Source organism: Curcuma longa, unplaced genomic scaffold, assembly GCF_044706935.1.
Source record: "Curcuma longa cultivar G26 ecotype Majalengka, Jawa Barat unplaced genomic scaffold, ITB_CL_G26_1.1 contig_20296, whole genome shotgun sequence".
NCBI classification, from domain to species: domain Eukaryota; kingdom Viridiplantae; phylum Streptophyta; class Magnoliopsida; order Zingiberales; family Zingiberaceae; genus Curcuma; species Curcuma longa.
The window spans coordinates 1,120-22,650 of record NW_027431333.1 but is presented as its reverse complement, the minus strand read 5'-3'; the positions used below and the strand labels follow the sequence as shown (position 1 = coordinate 22,650).

Genomic DNA, 21,531 nt, shown 5'->3' with positions numbered 1-21,531 from the left:
TTTCGTGTGGGCATCCAAGCATCCTCCTATATCGTGGGCCGATGTATAGAGACTGAAGTATGAAGGTGGATTGGGTTTCCGAGACTTGCGGCCTAGAATCTTACTCTGTTGGCGAAGGTGTTATGATGGATACAGGAGGAGGATGCACTTTGGATCAAGTGGGTCCACCATCAACATTTAGGCATGGCGACAGCTCATTCAGATTCCCTTTTGATCAAGCAATTGTTGCATATATGGGATCTCATATTAACGGCTGATGGGTCACCATAGGATGCTAGACGACGACTGGTAGATTGGTTTGCTCAGGAGAATGGAGTGGCCTAATCCTATGACTTCTTCAGGTAGCCTAGTCCTAAGAAGTCGTGGGTTCGAACAATGTGGAAGACCTACCTACAATCGAGTCATGCAGTTACTTTTTGGATTTGATGCAGAGTCAACTTCCCACTAGAGATTGGCAAAATTATATGGAGGACAAACATTGTATTTTTTTTAGTTAGGTGATGGAGACATAAGAGCACCTGTTCTTCAAGTGCACCCTATTGCGGAGTTGTGACAGAGGATCAGAAATTGACTTTATATGCGTCAGGAGATGTCCACCTATCAGTGAATGATAAGAGTCTTTGAGTGACATTACCATGGGAATAGGGCTTTGAAAAAGGCTCGTCATCTTGCCTTGTCATTTATAATTCATTATGTATGGAGGGCTCGCAATCGTAGTTTTTTTTGTAAGGGGCAATTAGATACAAAGAGTATATTCAGAAGTGTGCAAATACATGTATACAAGTCTTTAGGTATTTACTATGATATGATACTCCATCAAACATGAGTAGTGCCTCAAGACCCATTTTGAACACTTTGACACATGCTATACATCTTTTACTTATCCAAAAATAGTAAGAACACAATGAAATATATCTTTTATTCCATCAATATAATTAAATTCAATAATTTTAATAGGAGATCTAAATAAACATATAAGAGTAAAAAACAAGGAATATAATATGGTACATGAGAGCTAATTTTGAAACAAAAAATGAAGAATAAAAAATTATATTCGATTTTGTGACAATATATGAACTTAAAATAGCTAATACGTTTTTCAAAAACAGAGAACATTTAGTTATTTTCAAAAGTTGAAACAAGTCGCAAATTGACTTTTTTATGATTAGGAAAAGGGATAAAAAAATATATAAAAATTGCAAAATCAATCATGAAGAAAACTTAATAACCCAATATAGGTTAGTAGTATTAGATACGCATCTCAAGTATAATATCAATAGAAAATATACATACCCTTGAATCAAGTGGTGGAAGTTAAAGAATGTAAAGTAAAGTATCTTTAAGAAAAATATTGTGAGAAATATATAGCGACTCAAATATAAATGAGATAAGATGACATCAAATTTAAAAACAATGGTCAAGAGTATATCCGATGACTTAAGAGGACTTGTACCACCAAATAAAGGATCTTAGTGGTGGAATGAGAAAGTACAAAAGAAAATGAAGGACAAAATAGTCTATGTTATTGTACACTTGTAAGAACAAAGAAAACTTTAAAAAGTATATATAGCAAAGAAGGAAGCTCGAAAAGCAATGAGTGAAGCAAAGAATAAAGCTTTCAAATACTTATATCAACAACTTGATATAAAAAAAGGGGAGAGAGACATTTATAGAAAAGGTAAAGCAAGAGAGAGGGAAATAAAGGATCTTATCCAAATAAAATATATTAAAGATAAATCCAATAGAGTACTAGTGAAAGATGAAAAAAATAAAGGAACAATAGAATACATATTTTTATCAATTTTTTAATGAAGGGTGGGACCAACTTAACTTAGAAAATTTGAGTGTGTCAAAAAAGTATAAAAATTTAAATTTTTACCAAAGAATTCAAATTTATAAAGTAGAACAGACGTTAAATGAAATGAAAAATAAAAAGCGATTAGATCCAATGAAAATTCAATAGAGGTATGGAAGTGCCTAAGGAAGCATGATATTGAAATGGCATACCAAGTTATTCAACTTGATAATGAAAATGAAAAAATTATGTAACCAATGGAGGGTAAGTATTTTAGTACCCTGTATAAAAATAAAGAAAACGTACAAAATTATGTGAATTATAGGGGCATTAAGGTAATGAATCATACCATAAAACTTTAGAAAAAAGTGATAAAAAATTAAGAAAGGAGACCAATGTGATTGAAAATTAATTCAAATTCATACTTAAAGGTCGATAATAACTAATTTAAAAGTATGAGAAAAGAAGCAAGACTTATAGTATTCATTTTGTAAATGGATGGCGGAGTCGATAGAGATGTTTTACATAGGATACAAGCAGGATGGTTGAAATGAATGAGGGTGTCAAGTATTTGTTGTGATGGTAAGGTACCTTTAAAGATTAAAGGAAAGTTTTATAAAACAACAATTAGACCAGCAATACTATATGAAGCTGAATATTTGGTTATGAAATGAGAACATGAGCAAAAGATGAGTACAAAGATGATGATGTTAACGTGGATTTGTAGACATACAAGAATGAACAAGATAAGGGTCACACCCATTGAGAAAAACTCCAAGATAAGCATTTAAGATGATATAGCTATGTATTTAGATGACTAATAAATGTCTCAGATTAGGCGACGTTAAACTGTGATAAATACACATTAATCGAGGAAGAGAAATATCAAAAAAGACTTGATTAACAATAATAAAATAGGATAAATTTCATTTAAATATAGATGATAATATAGTAGAAGATCGAGCTCAATGATATAGGATGATCCATATAGCCAACACCACTTAATAGGATAAAGGCTTAGTTGTTGTTTGAGACTTACCACAAGCTTTTTGTAAATTGATAAAAATTATATACAAATCCTTTTATCTTTTTTTCTATGTTTTCTGTTATTTATAGTATTAAATATTTGATAAATATAGTTGATTTTCCAAACACCAAACTAATAGATTTTAAGAAAGATCTACTCTTTCTCAAAGTCTCATCATGTTACCCATCAATTGTTACCATAGTTTAAAATTTCGTACTGTGTCAAGTGAAACGGTTGAAACGTATCATTTCAGTAAATTACCGAAACTTGATACCAATTGAAATCAAGGCTTAAAATCATGAATCATATCAAAGTTTTGATCTTTGACCAGAAAGATATTATTCCTATATCATGTCAATGCTCTGATGCATGATGTCGGTGACAAATTGGAGATTGGAGGAGGAAGGAGACACTATCTATGAGTGAAATTGAATTTCGGTAATTTACCAAAATAATATATTTCGACTATTTTGTGTGGTGTGGTACAAGATTTAAAATCATATTCGGCACCAACAGTGTCTTCTTCCTATACTTCATCTCATTTTTTCTTCAACACCACTCCATTACCGGAATCATGCATTGAAATATTGGCACAATACCAAAATAGTATCGTCCTAGTAAAAGACCGAAACTTCGACATAACTCGAGATTTTGAACCTTGTATGGATGTGTATAAGAGAGTTGTCAACAACAAAGGAAGAGTAGTAGGATAGTCTAAGATTGAGGATGATATGCCAACTATTCTTCATTATTGGTGTCAATGAAAATTCTAAATTTAAGTAGGATATGGTTATAGGCTTAACACTCTATGAAGATATGTGAATCTTAGTTGATTATGATCTCAGATTTTCCACCATAATAATGAGATATTTTATGTTGAAGGAAACATCTTGAACTTGTATCTGATTAATCAATGATCTAGCTTCTTTATTTTTTACTTCCCAGTATCTGATTAATCAACTTGAAATTTATTGCTAAAAGTATGCAATAGTCGAGAGAAATTTAATGATGGAGAAAGGAAACTGGATGTATGGTTCATTAGTCAAATAGGAAACTAATATTGAATTAGTAATCTAGCCCATGTTTTTTATCTGTGTAAAGTGCTTTTCAATTTTCATTGAGTCGCAATCTCAAAGTCACTCACCAACCCTTTGGACATCCCTGAACATTTTTGGTCCAAGCATCAATGCAAGAGAAGGGTCTTTTTTGCATCAAACTAAGGTTGCAACTGTCATAAAGAAGTGCTTATTAACAACACTAAGATCTGATCCCCGATCTATAACAATATGAATCTTGTAAATGCATATCATGTATTGGGTGATCACAAGAGCGCCAAAAAATGCTTGGAGAAGGTAGTTCTCTTTATTTCTGTACTTTCTAATTCACTGCTTGAATTTGACTCTGGTTCAGTTGAAAGCAAGGATTTGGGTGCCAAGACATGCAGCTCGAAACGGACGATTTTTACGATTCTAGCATGGGACTGACACCCATACCCTTTGGCACCGCTACTAGCGGAGCCACGAGACGGAAACGACCTCATGGAGGCCACCATGAGGTTGCCACAACCTAGCAATGGCCTCGTCGAGACGCGGCCTAAGTTTTTTTTTCTAGGTTTCGATTCTTTTCTTTTATTTTATCATTGTAGATATTTATAGGGAAGTTTAGGATTTAGGACAGTTAATTTCCCTTCTAATTTTTTTGACAATTAATTCCTTTTCCTCCAATAATTCTTTGCTCTCTTCGGTCGTTTCTTTTCCTCCATTTACAAAATAAATAACAAAGACTAAGGATTGTTACATAGACTAAGGAAAAAGGATGAAGGGGAGACGAATTATAAGAAAAATCATCTATAGCAATCAAATACTAATAAAAATATTTTTTAATTAATATGTTATATTTGAAAAATACCAAAACTCTATCGGCAGAGTACGATATAATATCAAAATTGTATTGTTCTAGTCATAAATCAAACTCCAGCACGACTCAAAATTTTAAACCTTGATTGTTACCTCTAAATTAGAACAACTTCAGTAGAAAAAACTTTTTAGCCATTCTTTGGATATCATCTTAATACTCAAAACTTAATAAAATTATACCATGACCTTCTAAAGTCTCACAAGCAGAAATATTGTTAAAAGCTACCCTTTACCTGTTCTTTATTTTCTTTAAAGCATCTTAAACCTTACTTGATCTAATACTATATAATTCCTAAATTACTATAATTTTCAATCATTAAAGCCAAATTTTCTATAGAATGTTTTCTAAATTTTCTATTTTTTCTTTTAGGTCTCTAACATTACTTAAGCCTCTATATTTTCTTTCTCTAGTTTTTGTAATCTAATTAATATCTCGCTCCCTATTCTTACTTCCTAGATTATCATAACTAGTCAATTGATTTAAGCTTTGCACCATATAACAACTTTTGCCTAAATTTAGCTGGTTTGTTCCTATTTAAATTATCTTCAATTCTACACTTTTGTCAATCTTTAAAACATAACTTCTATAAACTAAGCAATTAATCAATCTAAATCAATTATACCAAGAATACATCTACCAATTGACATATCAAGCATTACAATAGCACACACAAGCATTTAATCAACTTAAGAAATTCTTATAGAAGAAAAATTAACATTGCAACCTAATTGATCCATAAACAATATGCTCTTATATTTATTTGACTAAACCTAGGTTGATCAAATCAGTAATAACTAGTATCTATCTAGAAATTTCTTTTATGATAGTGTTGCCAAAAGAAACGCATATTGGAAATGCATATGCAATTTGGTTTTCATTATGTGAGCTCGTGCAAATGATAAAGCTGTGTGAAATGATGCTTTTCAAAAACATTAAGGGATATCACCATCAAACTTGGGACTAATAGTGGAAAGGGAAGAGGATGGAAGAAGAAGAGTCTTCTCATACTCCGCCTCCCCCTTCCTTTAGGCTTTGTGGAGACAAAGCGGGGGAACAAAGATCTGCGAAAGAATTTTCCTCTATGTCATATGAGAAAGGGATATAATTAGGAAAAGAAAGGAGCTAGAGATAAAAAAATTACACAAAATGGAAAGGGAAAGGCTTTCCTTGTTTGTGAAATCTTGGAGAAAAGGAAAAGGGGAGGGAAAATCTAAATTTTTAAAATTGATGGGTTAACAGTATATTAAAACATTCAATTAAATAGACCCCAGTCAATTTACTCGTACTCCCCCTCCCCCTTCCTTTAGGCTTTGTGGAGACAAAGCGGGGGAACAAAGATCAGCGAAAGAATTTTCCTCTATGTCATATGAGAAAGGGATATAATTAGGAAAAGAAAGGAGCTAGAGATAAAAAGTTAGACAAAATGGAAAGGGAAAGGCTTTCCTTGTTTGTGAAATCTTGGAGAAAAGGAAAAGGGGAGGGAAAATCTAAATTTTTAAAATTTATGGGTTAACAGTATATTAAAACATTCGATTAAATAGACCCCAATCAATTTTACTCGATCAGGTCCTTGAGCCATCGAACCAACATTTTCACAAACATATATTCCTCAACACTTATCGAATTAATAGCTATTTGCTCCACAAACAATCTGTCAAGAATTCACTCCTTAAGAATTTCATTGTCTGGCAAGGATTTCCTAGATTTCTACCAACACCTATTGAACTTCTTCCACATTTAGCAAACACCTCATGGACTTTTTCCCCGCTAAGTCTCCAGTTACCTCGACTCACTTGGACTTTATCTGTCTAGCATCTAGTTACTCTAACCCACTTGAACTTTTGTCATCTTTAAGTATCGAATCAACTTGACCCATATGGATTTTATCAAGTCTAACAATTTCTAAAGTTCTCATACAACAAACTTGACACTCATTAGAATAACATAAACTAAGTCTAACTTAAACCTTTTACCAACAACTTCAAAATCATTCAAACCAACAATCTCCCTCTTAACGTAAGCCTCTAAGGCATGATTGTACCAACAAGTATAGTACCAACAAGTATAACATGATTAGCAGGAAGTGACTTTAAAAATTATAAGGGATTTCAGAAATGCTCTAGGAAAATGTCTTTTATATTGTCACCATGATCATCATCTACACATTGTAGGTTCATGGCCATGTAAAGTGTAAAGATAGAGTAGAGTTATAGGTCTTGTCGCATATAAGCTTATCTAGCTCAAAGAGTTAATGATCGAGATAGCTTTCCTAGTAAAGCAATAAAGTTACATTGCGATACTCAAGTTGTTATATGGATTGCTTCCATCTTGTCTTCGATGAGATGATGAAATATATTAAGAATGAATCTCACTTCACCTAGAAAAAGGTGTGGTCCAAGGAGATTTTCACATCTTTTGTATATCAAATGATCAACTAGCTAGATTTGTTCACAAGTCTTCATGTGGCATTCTAGAATCACCCTTCATCACATATATTGCCTTCCAAGCTCTTTGCATCTTAGGAATTTTTCACATTTCTTTCCTCTTCTTCTAAGTGGCAAGAGGATCAATGGTTCCTTCCTTCGCCCCTAAGAAGTAAATGTTAACTTTCCCATCTATATAAAACTAAACCACCTAACTTGTTCCCTCTAATGTTGTTGAACTGTAAAATTGTTTGGTTAAGAACTTCCCTTTTTCCTCCCTTTCGTTTCCCTCCAATAGCCACTAGTATCGCATCGCAACCTCCACTAATCATTCTCTAGGATCTAAAGGCCATCTTTTAAGAGGTCCTTCAATTGAGTATATCTATAATAATAGGATTTTACAATATTTTTGACCAATTTAAGGGGAAGCATTGAGTAATAAGTTGTAAATAGAATAAGGCTTAATTATAAATATAGCACCATGAGTGTAAATGAATAACAACAATAATGGTTAGAGAGGCCTACCTCCGAGAATAACATTAATAATTTTTACTAAATTCTAAAGTCACATTTGGCTTCTGCTAAACTAGAACAGGAAAGCCACTATAACGAGTTACAACACTAGTTATTTTATGACAAAAATTAAAGTATTAATATAGATTTAGTGTCATTATTTCTCGTTGTTTGCTACAAATTAAATTAATAAATTTACTTTCTTTTTAAGAAAACAAAGGATGAAGTTTTATATATTTCTTTCCCTTAAAGGACTTTCTTTCACAAAAATATTTTTCTTTCTAATTTTCTTTCACTCCTATAAAGCATACCATTAGGTTGTCAAGGGATTGAATCAACCCAAGACAAGCAAAGCTCAAATACTTTCGAGCATGTACAGTGGGCAAATAAAAAGCTCAAGCCAAGATGAATATATAATGCTCAAACTTATTTATTTAAAATCTTACCAACCTTGTACTAAGTTCAACTATAGACATAACTTTGTTTGTTAGTTAAACCCTGATACAATGGCCCAATACATGAAACATATATTATTTACTGAATTTAACAAATCATTAAATAGAACCTTAAATTCATAAAATATAAACAAAAACAAAAACAGTATACACAACAAGCTTCATGAGCTTGGCACATATTAGCCAGCCCAAGTTCAGTACTATTAATTTTCTTCGTTATCTTGTCAAGCTTTAAAAAAATGTTCCAGCTTGTTTTTGTTATCTTTTTTGTGTTGAACCGTGTTAAACGAGCTCTTAGAATGCCTAGGGTTGACCTTGTCTAAGAACACAGTTCATATGTAACCTCCTTCAGCCCCCTCATGCATTAGCCTCTTCCCATCTCAATAATGAAATTTTATCTTTGCCTACTCACCATGTACCACTACTACCATTATCTCCCATCTCTTTTCAGCATTTTCTCACTTTTCCTGTTCCACCTACTCTTCTTTATCTTCCTTTCACTCTTCTAGCTACTTCAAGTGGTTTATATCTCTATGCATAGGCAGACAACCGGTGGAATGGATAACTTTTAGTGCCATGAGATTACTATTTGTATGGACTTATGGGTTAAACAATATGGAGTTAGACTGTCTAACTAACCAGTGACAACTGATAGAAGATTAAATTTGATAAAGATAAACAGCCTGCCCTTTCGAGTATAATTTAATCATCCTGAGTGATATTAATCCAATAAACAAGCCCACACAGTCATATCAACAGACAACAGGTATGTATCAAGAAAAAGTAGATTTTCATTGCCCCTACCGTCAACGCACGTGAAGCAAATATAGTGTTGGTCTACCTCCAAAGAAGCCTGGTTAAACAATTGTAGATATATTTTAGAACTACTTACAAGGAAAAGCCAGTATTAACTACATTCAAGATCATCCAAATTTGCATTACATGGTGCATTTACTACATGATATAATAGAAATGCATATGCACATTTCATATTTTAGATACAATGTAGGAGCAACCTAATTACATTTCATATTGTAGCTACATGGACTTTGTAGGAGCGACCATATCGCACAATTAAACACTGAGCTTGTTTATTGTGTTATTTTGTTAAACTAGTGCTGGTCACCTTTGTTTATTCTCCTAAAAAAATCTGAACATCTAGTACAAATACAAATCCATGCTGCACACTGAGTTTGACACAGTAGAATTATAGGAGAACCTTGGATTATACAATCTCTTCACTACACTAAGTTACAGTTTTTTTTATGATTGTACAAAAATAGTTTCACAAAGAATAAACATTAACAATCTTCAATGCACCACACTACATATATCATAAAAGTGGAAAGCTGGGCAATTTAAGTGATGAGTTTGACAGATTTAATACAAATCCCAAGTAATTACCTACAATTGTTTTCACTGCTTAGACAAACTGTCAGAATTGATCTCCATATTTAAATATAGATATAACCCAACTTATAGTAATGATTATGTATGAGTCTACTACAAAGAACTGAGTGGAAAATTATGATTGTACCAAGTTTCCAACTAAAGATCCATGACATCAAAGGTTATAAGACCACCTGCCTACACAACTATCAACAGTCTTCCTTGATAGAAAAAAAAATTAAAAGTCATAAAAGACTCAATCTGTTTGTACTGTATAACTGAGGTATAAACCTTCAGCCTAATTAAATATTTACAATTCAGTCTAACTAGACATTTACAAAAACTAGAATTAGGAGTCTATTACAGTGTCTGGGTAGCTTTTCGAACCCAACATAATATTGTAAGAGAACTAACCTCAGTGTCCCCAGCAGTAGCAGCAATTGAATGTGCATCCTCCATTTCTCTGTCCTTTTCAAGAACAGAAGCACGCTGACAAACAGAAGAAGACTATAAAGGTTGCAAAACAAAGAATATTTTTGGAAAATTCAGTAGAAAATATCAAAGATTTATTCCAACCTCAAATGGATTTAAGTCGGCTGTTGTTTTGAAAAACCTATCCAAAAATGATTCCTCAACTACATAAAGAAAAATCCAACAGTAGAATAAGAAGTTCAAAAGCAATAAAGACAAGGATAATCCAACAAAAAAATGTTGAAAAGCAAAGAAACAGTGGCTTAATGCACACAGCTTGAGAACGTGATATCCAGTCAATTAATAAATAAAAGTTAAACTATAAGAAAATAGACTATTGCCATTTCTTGGACCCAATATACCATATTGTAAAGGAGAAGCATAATGATGGGATCAGGTATTGCAGTCATAACAAAAGTATGCATCTTCACAGTTGCTGAAACTGAACCATGATTTAGTTATTTAACAGAATGGAGGTTAATGCATGAGATGATCATCTTTCAACTAGACCAGACTTTTCTCAGTAAACATAGTCTTACAAGGACATGAGGACATGGGCTATCTATACTATTTTATAAATTAGTTCTGTGAAAAAATAGTCATGAAGGTCAAACAACCATATGGGTTTATTTAGTTTTAACTATAACTCATAAATTCTTTTGAGTCAGAGGAGTTGGAGTAGCTTCTTTGCAGCAACTTGGAATGGATCTGCGCATCTTGCAAACGTCTTCTACCAGTGAAGGAGCTTCTTCAAGCTCGGCAGCTCGGCGATGACTCACTGTAATTCCACAATGATCACAACAACTCAAAACAGCTCGGCAAAGAATGCGCAATTTGCAATATAACTATATGAGGCTTTTCCACAGCTTAGAAATTGCTCCATGAGGACTACATGATTCACAATCAGCTTCTGTCGATTGAGGAAGACACAAGACACCAAATAGCTCCTCTAGATATGTAGCCAGCTCTTCTTTTATTTTCTCTCTTGTTTTCATCTCCTTCCTCCAACCCTAATTCGTCCTTGACATCATGTGTTGGCATTGTGGCATAATAATAATATTGTATTGCTCACATAGCATTTATTTTCAAGCATGATTGTTCATCTTGATGGTTGGTTAGTAATATTGCTGTAAGTATAAATTTAGACGTTTACCTCAATACTCTAATAAATAAAATTTCATTTATGTTTTTATCATAGTTAGTATGTAAAGTCAAATTATTCATGAGGCTGTTTAAGTATAATGTTAGTTAAAGGTGCCAATTGATTAAAAACGTAAGTTATTCAGTGAAATTAAATCTATTACATTGGAGCAAATTCATAGGTAAAGAAAATTGGACCTTATTAGATTGATCACAGGATTATTGGATAAACTATTAGATTAATGGTTTTAATCCAATAAATTTAGTCTAGAACAAACGAACAAAGAAAACCGAACAGTTAGTTACCCAACCCTTCTCCTCCTGCGGCCATAGAACAAGAGCGGAGAACTCAATAGTTAGAGACCAAGCAACAAGGAGAAAGAGTCGTCATGATCCCCTCCCTTACATCATTTACCTGCAATTATACCTGACAACTTGGTGCTCCTATTTGTTGCTGCCACTGGTTATAAGAAAACTTAACCACTAAAAACTAAGCCCTAACAACCTTCCTCCTATTGAACCAATCCCAAAGATTGAGTCGTTTCCCCTTATTCTATTCTCCAATCTCTTGTATCCAATCCCATGCAACATTGGCCCTATAAGACCCAACCATAGAGACTTCGTTGCGACCCCAATCTAATTCCCCTCGTTAATCTCCTTACATCCACCCACTCATCTTACAACCCCTCCTCTCCCCTACCTTGCATGAGTTGCTAAGGGAATAATCTAACAACCATCACTAACCGAGCCAATATGAGACCTAATCCAATGACCACACAATACCTATTCTTCTTATTAGCCAAGGATAAGGCGTGGTTGTGTTCTACAACAGCAGTACCCCCACATCTGACATTCTTATACCTTCTTTACCTAGTCTTAAACTTCTTCATTGAAAAAATTAGGTATCAACAGCAACAAATCAGTGGGCTTTGGATTGGAATTGGTAACAAAATCAATAAAGTAAAATAATATATAAAAACAAAAATTTAATTAACTCAGTGATTCAAAATAGGTATAAATTCACATAATTGTAGTTAGATTAATAAAAAATTCATTTTAATTTAATCACATTAATATATAATCTAAATTTTGATTAATTAAATTAATTTAATTATTTAAAATCTAATTTAATGGAATTCAAATCTAAAATTTGATTTAGTCAATTTAAACTAAAATTCACTTTATTAAATCAATTTTAAAATATGTTTTAAATCAATTTTATTCAAATTCAGATTAAATCAATCTTAATTTTATTAGATTTAAAATTTAGTTGTAAATAAATTAATTAAGTTGAAATCTAATTTAATTTAATGAGTATTATTTCAAAATTTTATTTAATTTGATTAAATTACTTCTCTTATTATTAACAATTTAATTGTCATTTTAATTATTAACATTACTAAAAATTCTTACAACAATTTAAAATTTACCTATACTTGATGCCACTAAAGAACATCTTCATCTTCATACCTTGACGCATAGGACTTTTTGAACTCACCACACAGCGTGAAGTTACTTGCTACACATCGGAAATTGAAAACGGGAATGATATAAACATACACCACTCGAACTGATAATTGGTGATCCCTCCAACTTTTTGCTTCCCTTAAACATGGTGGGATGTCTTTCCTTAATGCTCCAACCAAAGCTGAGAGAAAAATAAAGGAGAAGAAGCTAGACACAATCTAGCCAAATCCTAGGTTTTTTGTCACTTACATGATCTTCCAACATCGTAAAAGTGATACACGAAATTTTTTTTAAAAAAAAACCAATGTTAGATACTGAAGTTTAGCTGGCCTATTTAAATTTTTTACATTTTTTTTTAAATAGATGACTAATTGAACTAAGTCAAAAGATTGAGCAAATAGAATTTCTTTTATTAACTTAAACTTACAACTTAGAGGAATTATTCTAACAAATTTCAATTTCAAATTATATTATAGAGTAAGTTCCATTAGTAGTTTACTATAGAAAGAGAAAGAAAGAATTTAGAGGATATCTCATCCATAGAAATCCATATAATATTGTAGTATCCAAAGATTACTCATGTCTTCTTGCTTCATAAGAGTTAATTAGAGGTAGCACAGAGACTATAAATCAATTAATGACTTCAATTATTCAGAAACATTATCAAGAAACAAAAGAATAGAGTAATGTTTAAAAGATCAGAGCAAAGGATCCATTTTGTCATTTTTTTTCCTACAAAACAAATGTAATATTTTTATTATGTTAACTGTATAACTTTCCAATTTACAATATTCTGAATTTTGAAGTCAAGTGGAAGTTGATTTAGGGTTAAGTGGAACCCATCAAGTAGACATGATGATTAAAATCAAGTGAGTTCAAACCTAGACCCGACCACGGGCCGGGTCCAAACCGGACCCGGCCCGGAACCGGCCCGGGTCAACGGGCCCGGTTAACCGTTGACCCGGTTAGCCGGGCCAAACCGTAACCGGCCCGGCAGGATGCCGGGCCGGTTAAGGTTCAGCCCATTTGGAACCGGCGAACCGCCGGTTAACCGGCGGGTTGAACCGCCGGTTTGGTTTTTTTAATTTTATAATGTTTTAATACATTTTTATATAAAATATATTTATTTAATTCAATTAGGCATTGTTTGGAATCGAACCGGAGACATTCTGAAACACAAACACATATACTTACCACTGTTCTACAACACTTTTTGTTATAAGATTAATATAATTATATATATACTATATTTATATTTATTTAATTCATTTTTAATACGCCATTGATGGGGAACCATTCTCACCGGTCAAAGACGTAGACACTCACCATTTACCCCTAATGACTTTTATACATAATTTCAATACGATATTATATATAATATAGTTCCATTTACCCCCAATGACTTTTATACATAATTTCAATACGATATTATATATAATATAGTTATATATTTATTTCAATATATATTATAATACGCGATTGGTGGCGATCGAACCTGAGAGTTCTGTATGAAAAATGGATACAGAGACCACTATACTTCTCTGACGTGAGAGAAAGGAATACGCACCACTAAACTACATCAATTTTTCTCTCTTTTTCAATATTTCTTTTATATACATTTTAAATTTTTAATATAATAATCTCGAACCGTGGCGAACCGTCGTGAACCGTGAACCGAACCGTGAACCGGCGGTTCGGAACCGTGAACCGTAACCGTCTTGAGCGGTTAAGGTTAAGGGTCGACCTGCCATGAACCGTCGAACCGGCGGTTCCGAACCGTCGAACCGGCGGTTCCGAACCGTCGAACCGGCGGTTCCGAACCGTCGAACCGGCGGTTCTAAACCGTGGTCGGGTCTATTCAAACCAAGCTTGATTTATCTTCCTTCTCACACACACTCTACTCTCTTCTCCCTTGATTCCTATCATTCATCGCCCGCCCACAACGTCCATCGCCACATGCTCGCCCTTTCCTCTCTCCAAGGTACTCCTCTCCTTCTTTCCTCTCCTCTCTTCTCTCTTCGGTCTCTGTTCACCCCTTCAGTCTCTCTCCCTCTTAATTTCATCATGTGTCGCTGCTCTATTGCCAAAGTTGTCTCCATTGTGAACAAGTTGTCTTGTGTGTTGATCAATGAGAAGAATGGGAAGCTCCATTTGTGCCACTTGATATGGCTTAGCACTTTAATCCTTGATTCACTTCCCTATTTTTCATTATAAAACACAATGTTCCTCATCAACTTAACATGTATTGGTTAGGATATCAATCAAAAAAATATGTATAAAAATCTTACCTAGACATAATAATTAAGTTTTTTTCTAAAATGGCCATGCTATATGAAATTATCAAACTATTAAGATTAACTATTACAACCATTGTTCTTTCCAATGGAAAATTAGTTTTAAAACTCATTATGTCGTTATTCCATTAAGTATATTAATGGTAATAATTCTATGGGGTGAAACCAATTAAAATTAACATATATATGTTAAGTTTACACTAAGATAAAACTAAAAACTGATTGAGTGTACTTCGAATTAAAATGAATTTACATTAGATATTATTTTTGTAAGTACAACTAGTAAATCACAATAACAAAAGTAATGAATATTCAATCAAAAAGTTAAGACACTTCATCTATCTAACCAAACTCAATTGATTTGGTTTAAAAAATAATTGAAAGTATAATTTAATGCAGGATGTCCATTTCCTTCAAAAAAATAGTCAACTAAGATTGGTCTAATTGAATTTTTCATACCTATAAAAATATATAGTATGTAAAAAATTTATATTTATTTGAAATTTTTAATCTAATATTTTTTTTACTTGTATATTTATTATTACACTTTAGATTAATAAATAAAAAATTTTCATGCTTTTCATGGGTGTTTTAATATTTAGTACTACATTAAGTAGTAAAGCATTGATAACAATCTATGGAAACAACCATAGGTGGTGATGGCCAACAAGAGAATCTTATTCCCTATGACAACAAAATCAAGTAGACTCCCCTTTGAGTTCAGATTCATGGCCTCTCTCCCTTTCGATATGATGAACTCATGGAGTAAAATAGTTTTCTCTTTTAAACATGTTAATCTTGTGATAAATTTTTTGGATTTTCATTTTTGTTGTATCATACTAATCTTGTTTCTTGTTATTAAATTGATAGTAACTTTCTAGAGATATAAATTATAGGATTCAATTTCTTTTCTCTATGATGTTAATTGCCAACTTTAATGCTATTTTATATGGTTAGATACACTTGTTAACTTTCTCTATACGAATCTTGGCAATCAAATTGGTCACACACATGACACTCAGATGTATTCAAGTTGTTTTAGTATAACACAAAGGAATCATAAAATACATGCTTGTTTAAATCAACATTACCTGTTCATTTCTTGATTACATGTAGAAGTTGGAACTTTTATTTCTCCAAGTAATCAATGAACTAGATGCATGGTTTCATTGTCATGGTATATGATTATGATAAATGATATGGAATGTCATACCAAGATTTTGAAAGCCTCAAGGTATTGTTTCTATGGACACATTATTCTTATTTTTCACTCATGCATTGATTTATAGAGTCAATTACGAGTGTCATTGAGTACAACACTGTCGGGTCAATCAATAGACCTATACCCCTGCAAGACAAGCTACTTAAGAGTGAGTGTGAGGGAAATCCAAGTTATGGTCGATTACAGCTAATTACTTTATTTGATGGCATAGTGTAAAAGAACACTAACAGATATAGTTTATAGATTTATTGCACTCTAGTTTTGTATAAGTTGTTTTCTTTTTCTGCAAAAAAGGTAGAATCCGCCACCCTAGCGGCCCCACACGGTCGGTGTAAGTTGTTTTCTTATGTGTACAGCCTTGCGTATTGATAGTTTATATTTTGTTACTGTTGTATTCTCTATTCATCATATTTGTTGTATTTATCTGCAAGGACAATTGTACTAACTTTTCATTTGCTTTTAGTTTTGCAGGGGAATTGCAATACAAGATTAGAGTTTGGTTTTGAAATGTGAAGAAATTTTTTTAAAAAAACTTAAATCTTTTGTTGAATTAAGCAGTTTGGTGTCATCTGGTGCATCTATGTCTTATTTTTGCCTCTGTTTATTATGTAATTGAGTATGTAATGGTGAACAGGTAATTGTAATTGTAATGTAAATGTGGTCAAGTATTTTAAATTTTGATATATATCAAAATGTGATAAGTATACATAAATATTGAAGTTGTAAACAGGATTATATATTCAAAACACAAGAGAGACTGATCTTCTTTTGCATAATATTGGGATTTTTATTAGTTAAAATTATGACATTGCTTGAGAGTAACCATTTTTATCCAGAAAAGGTCACTCTCAGGGTGTGACAAGTATAATTCAAATAACTTAAAATAAAAGAAAATGTTCACCAGTTCCAATTATACATATTGCAAAGACGAAAGAAGACTGGTAGTTGTAATAGTTGTCTCATATCAATAAGATTAATAAACCTTTATTTCATGTCATTTAACAGAATCAATGAAATTTTATCCCTTGCAAACCGAAGTGAGTCATAATTGATCCATTCCTTGCATATCTGCAGTATGTAAAACTCTGAATAATCTCTCAGAATATTAAGGTGTTGATCTAATACTGCAAAGGACTGGCAAATATCATCTACATGAATGTCTTGCATATGCATGCACTCCAATCACCAGTAACATGTACTCCCTATCAGGCATTGATAGAAAGAAAAAAGATTATGCACTCAACAATTTCCTTAGGGTTCACCATGATTGACTCCAGAAGAAAGAGAATCTTCAACAAACACCACAAGTAGAATCATGAGAGTAATTTTTTTGCAGCTCACCTAGTTTGATTTGCGAGGTTGCATTTCCAAGAGCATGAAGAACACCAATTGTTCCACAAGCATTACCAACAGTTTGTTTCAAGAAGTATACCTTGTTAATTTGTGCCTGACAGAATAAGAGAAACCTCATATATCAAAATCACAGAAAGTAGAATAATGCATTAACTTCATATTAAAACTCGCGAGGTAGAATCATTTTCAAGCAAGCATTCTATATTGCTGAATATGGGACACCTCAGTCATGTAGCATGTAATGTTTTACCAAGCATACAAAAAAATTATTAAAAAATTGTACTGAATAATGAATATTACAAAGTATGTCAAGTTTAAAACTTTCTTGGTGTCAAAATTTTAGCCTTAATCACAGGATCAACAGTGATCCTGTATAAAAACTAGACACACTTCAAATTCAAAAGGTTCCAACATAAACTCAAATAAATTATAATGCTATATAATTTCATTAAGCATCTTGTTTTCCTCCAAATATAAGCCTATAGAAATTATAAGTAAATTATAATTTTGGAGCAACATCTTACAAACATATAACAAGCATCGTTTTACATTAGATAAGAGCATGGGATTTTGCAACATTTATTTAGATTAATTCCGTAACTTTTAAGAACCATACAAACAATACTCTCAGAAGGTTTTTTTTTTCACATATCCATTGATACATTTCTATTAGCCATTAGGATTGGACTTGGACTTAGACTGACACAATCTTGTTGCTCCTTTTTGCTATTATTAGTGTTTTGTTAGTTCATCTCCTCTTCCCCTCCCTTCTCTTTCATGTGTTTTATCTCCTTTCAAAACCCCAAACAAAATCAAAGGATGTTGTAACTAGTGTCATTCACTAATTCTTCTCTTTCCTCCCCCTCTAAATTTAGTGTTTCATCTCATTCTCATGAATGACAAACAAAATCAAAGTATGGGTCATGGAAATATTGGTTGGCTCCTAAAGGTACACCAAGACAGATCTTATTTTGGTTGTTACCATCAAAACTATGTCAGCAGAGACACAATGACATTTACTTGTGCTAATAAAGTATCAATATCTGTCCATAATCGAAATAATATATTTGAGTCACACTGATAGTGTTGATCTGCACTTGAAAACATAGAGCATATGTTGATGCAATTTGTAGGCTAGAAGAGTACAATATAGGAAATTATGTCTAGTGTAAGCAACGAAACTCCATGTCCTCTCCACTAACTTCTAATACAAGAAAAAAATCTAATGTGTTTTTTCTTTATTTTCGAACCAAATTAAATTATATTACAAACATCAAGGTAATGAATTTGCTTTCTTGATTATCTTTCAATATTGATTAGGAGTCTCAGTACTAATACATATCCTCGTCCAAGGATTGAAATCTCGAACCATTTCACTCGATAACGGTGAAAATTTTCGTTCCGCCAGCGGACCAGCACCGGCACCAGTGTTCCAACAGGGATACCATCCAGTGGCGTCGCTCGGGTCCTACAACGCCTCCAGAGGCGTCACATGGGCTCGGCAACGCCTCCGGAGGCGTCGCGTGAGCCACACGTGCCCCGGTTGCTCGTGGCCAATCGCAGTCGCAAATTGTTTTTTTCTAAAAAAACTTAGGTGTTAATAATCAAATCTAGCTATAGTTGTGATTAATTTAAAATAGGCTTAATTAAAACCTCATACTTATTTTTTTTTTATTTTATATTTTATTTTATATTTTTAAATATTTAGATTAAATTTTTTATTTTTAGTTAATATATTTTATATTTTAAAACTATTGAAACTATACCGGAATGGTACGATATGATATCGAAACTGTATCGTTCTGATCCGGAACCAAAACCTTAGCACGGCTCAATATTTAAACATTGTCCTCGTCATTATCATTTTTGTACATTGATGACATAGTTAATGCAAAAAAAAGTTTCCACGTCATGGCAATTTTATGGCATTTCCTTATTCACTAGGAGTGATCAAAAAAAGAAGATAATAAATATAATATGGTTATAATAATATGTGAAGAAAGTAAGATTTTAATAAATATACGATTACTTTGCAACCATTCTAATATTTATTTAAGTTAATTATACCTTCCTTAAATTTATTTTTATTATATTTGATCGACCTAAAGGCTGCAAAGGGATAGGCAACAAATAGGTTCTCAAGATCAAGCATAAAATTGTATATTTAATCAAAAAGATATAGAGATCATCTTCTAGTAAAGAGACATACAACATAAAGAAAGCATATGTTATATTATTGAAACTTTCAAAGGATTTATTTGCAATTTCTAGAAATATTTGAACCTTTTTGTAAAACAGCCATTAAATAAACAAAGTTTCTTTTTCTCCACCTCCCGTGTTTCCCTTCATCCCCGCTAAAAAAAATCTTCCCTCAACAACTGTTGCACGTGCTACCACCACACGTCACCATCGTCGTCACACACCACCTGCTGCGTTGCTACCCTACACATCTGCCACTCGCACCGAATTCGATCAGAACTTTTTTGACAGAGTGAGCAACCATGTTGTCGCCTTGTATCGTCATCACCTTACGCCACTTTTATTAGAGTTTCCAGCAAAGTCCTCAACTGATGTCACCACCCCTAGTTGTTGTCAATGCCCTCCTCTCCAAGCAACTATAGGTTATGGATTTTTAGACCCTTCATATCAATCAAGTGAAGGTTTTCCTACTTGTCCCATTATAATGATTAAATATAGCATATAAGTGATATTAGATAAGCATGATAATATCTTAAAAAGAAAATAATTATCAGATTTGCTTGATTATAAAATAAGTAAATAGATAAATTGTAGTGGATTTTTTTTCTTTCTTGATTCTCTTAGAAATATTCCTTTGTGCATATTAATTGGATAAAATAGATGCTATAAATTATCTATGATTTTATTTTTGAGAGGAATTTAGCTGTGAACATGCTTGCTACTTGAGGAATTTCTATTAGGTTGCTTGCTATGTTCATATTGCTTGCTATGTTCATAGCTATTTTACTTATTCCTTATTGAGACACATCTCTTACATTACCAAAAGATAACTATGAATTAAAATAAAATTTTGGAAACCTAAGATAGTTCCCTTAAAGAATTGAAATTGTCATGTGAACTATGATAATTTATATTATAAAACTAATTATGTAGACTAGGCAGGCAATAAATAAATCAATGATAGAATTGAGGCTCTATGCTCTGAATGAATTAGGTGATGTGTCAAACTAAGTTGATAATAAATTAAATGCAACTCGGGTATCATGGAGCATTGGTTCTATACTTTATAAGTGTGACTACTTACACCAACATAAGAATTTAATAAATTCTTATAATTATAGAGTATTGACTCCGTGCTCAAAAAGGACTCTCGAGTCTTTTCGCACGTTCATAGACTTCGGCTATATTACATGAAATGCTTTACTCACTAGTGGATTATGGGTCATTCACTTTATTCTATATGAGATGCATTTCAGGTGGATTACGAATTGTTCACCCTCTATATGTTTGTACACATGATGCATTCTGTTACAAGTGAATTGTAGGCCGTTCACTTTCATATATGATAAATCCTTTCAGGTTGGGTTGTTCACCCTTATCTTACATCTATATATAATATATTCTCGTATTAGGTGGATTGCGGGTCATCCACCTTTACATATATAACACATCTCTTGATAGGAGGATTGCAAGTCATTTACCCACTCAATAAATTATGTTGATGCTCGAGTAAAAGAGAACAATCAGAAGAATTTATGAAATTAATTAAAAAGTGAATGAAAGAAAAACAAGAAGAAAAGAGTAATAATTAAATGATGCTAAGAACATGAAAACAAAAGCGATAAATTATCTTGTTGCCTTCTATGATTTTATTTTCATGCTCTTTTTCTCTACTTTGCACTGTGTGCTGACTCCCTTTCTCCTTTGACCTCCAGCTTCGCGAACTTGAGGCAATCTTCGAGGTTTAAACACTATTATGAGACGGCCTTACTCAAAGATGCTCAACAATAGAAGAGTCATTATTTTGCTGCAAACATTGTGTTAATATTTTTCTTCAGCATTTAATAAATAGTTAAATATTCATAT

The 21,531-nt window shown here is 32.6% G+C and overlaps 1 protein-coding gene across 1 annotated transcript; it reads right to left on the bottom strand.

Annotated features, from left to right (window-relative positions):
- Window positions 1-8,851: 8,851 nt before the first annotated feature.
- Window positions 8,852-17,560, bottom strand: LOC141817390 (ubiquitin carboxyl-terminal hydrolase 3-like; the record flags this gene model as incomplete). The annotated part of the gene is made up of 4 exons (XM_074705051.1): window positions 8,852-8,983; window positions 9,934-10,008; window positions 10,096-10,154; window positions 17,455-17,560. Coding segments are annotated over 4 exons (372 nt in total), but the record flags the coding sequence as incomplete, so codon positions are not given.
- Between the last annotated feature and the right edge of the window lie 3,971 nt (window positions 17,561-21,531).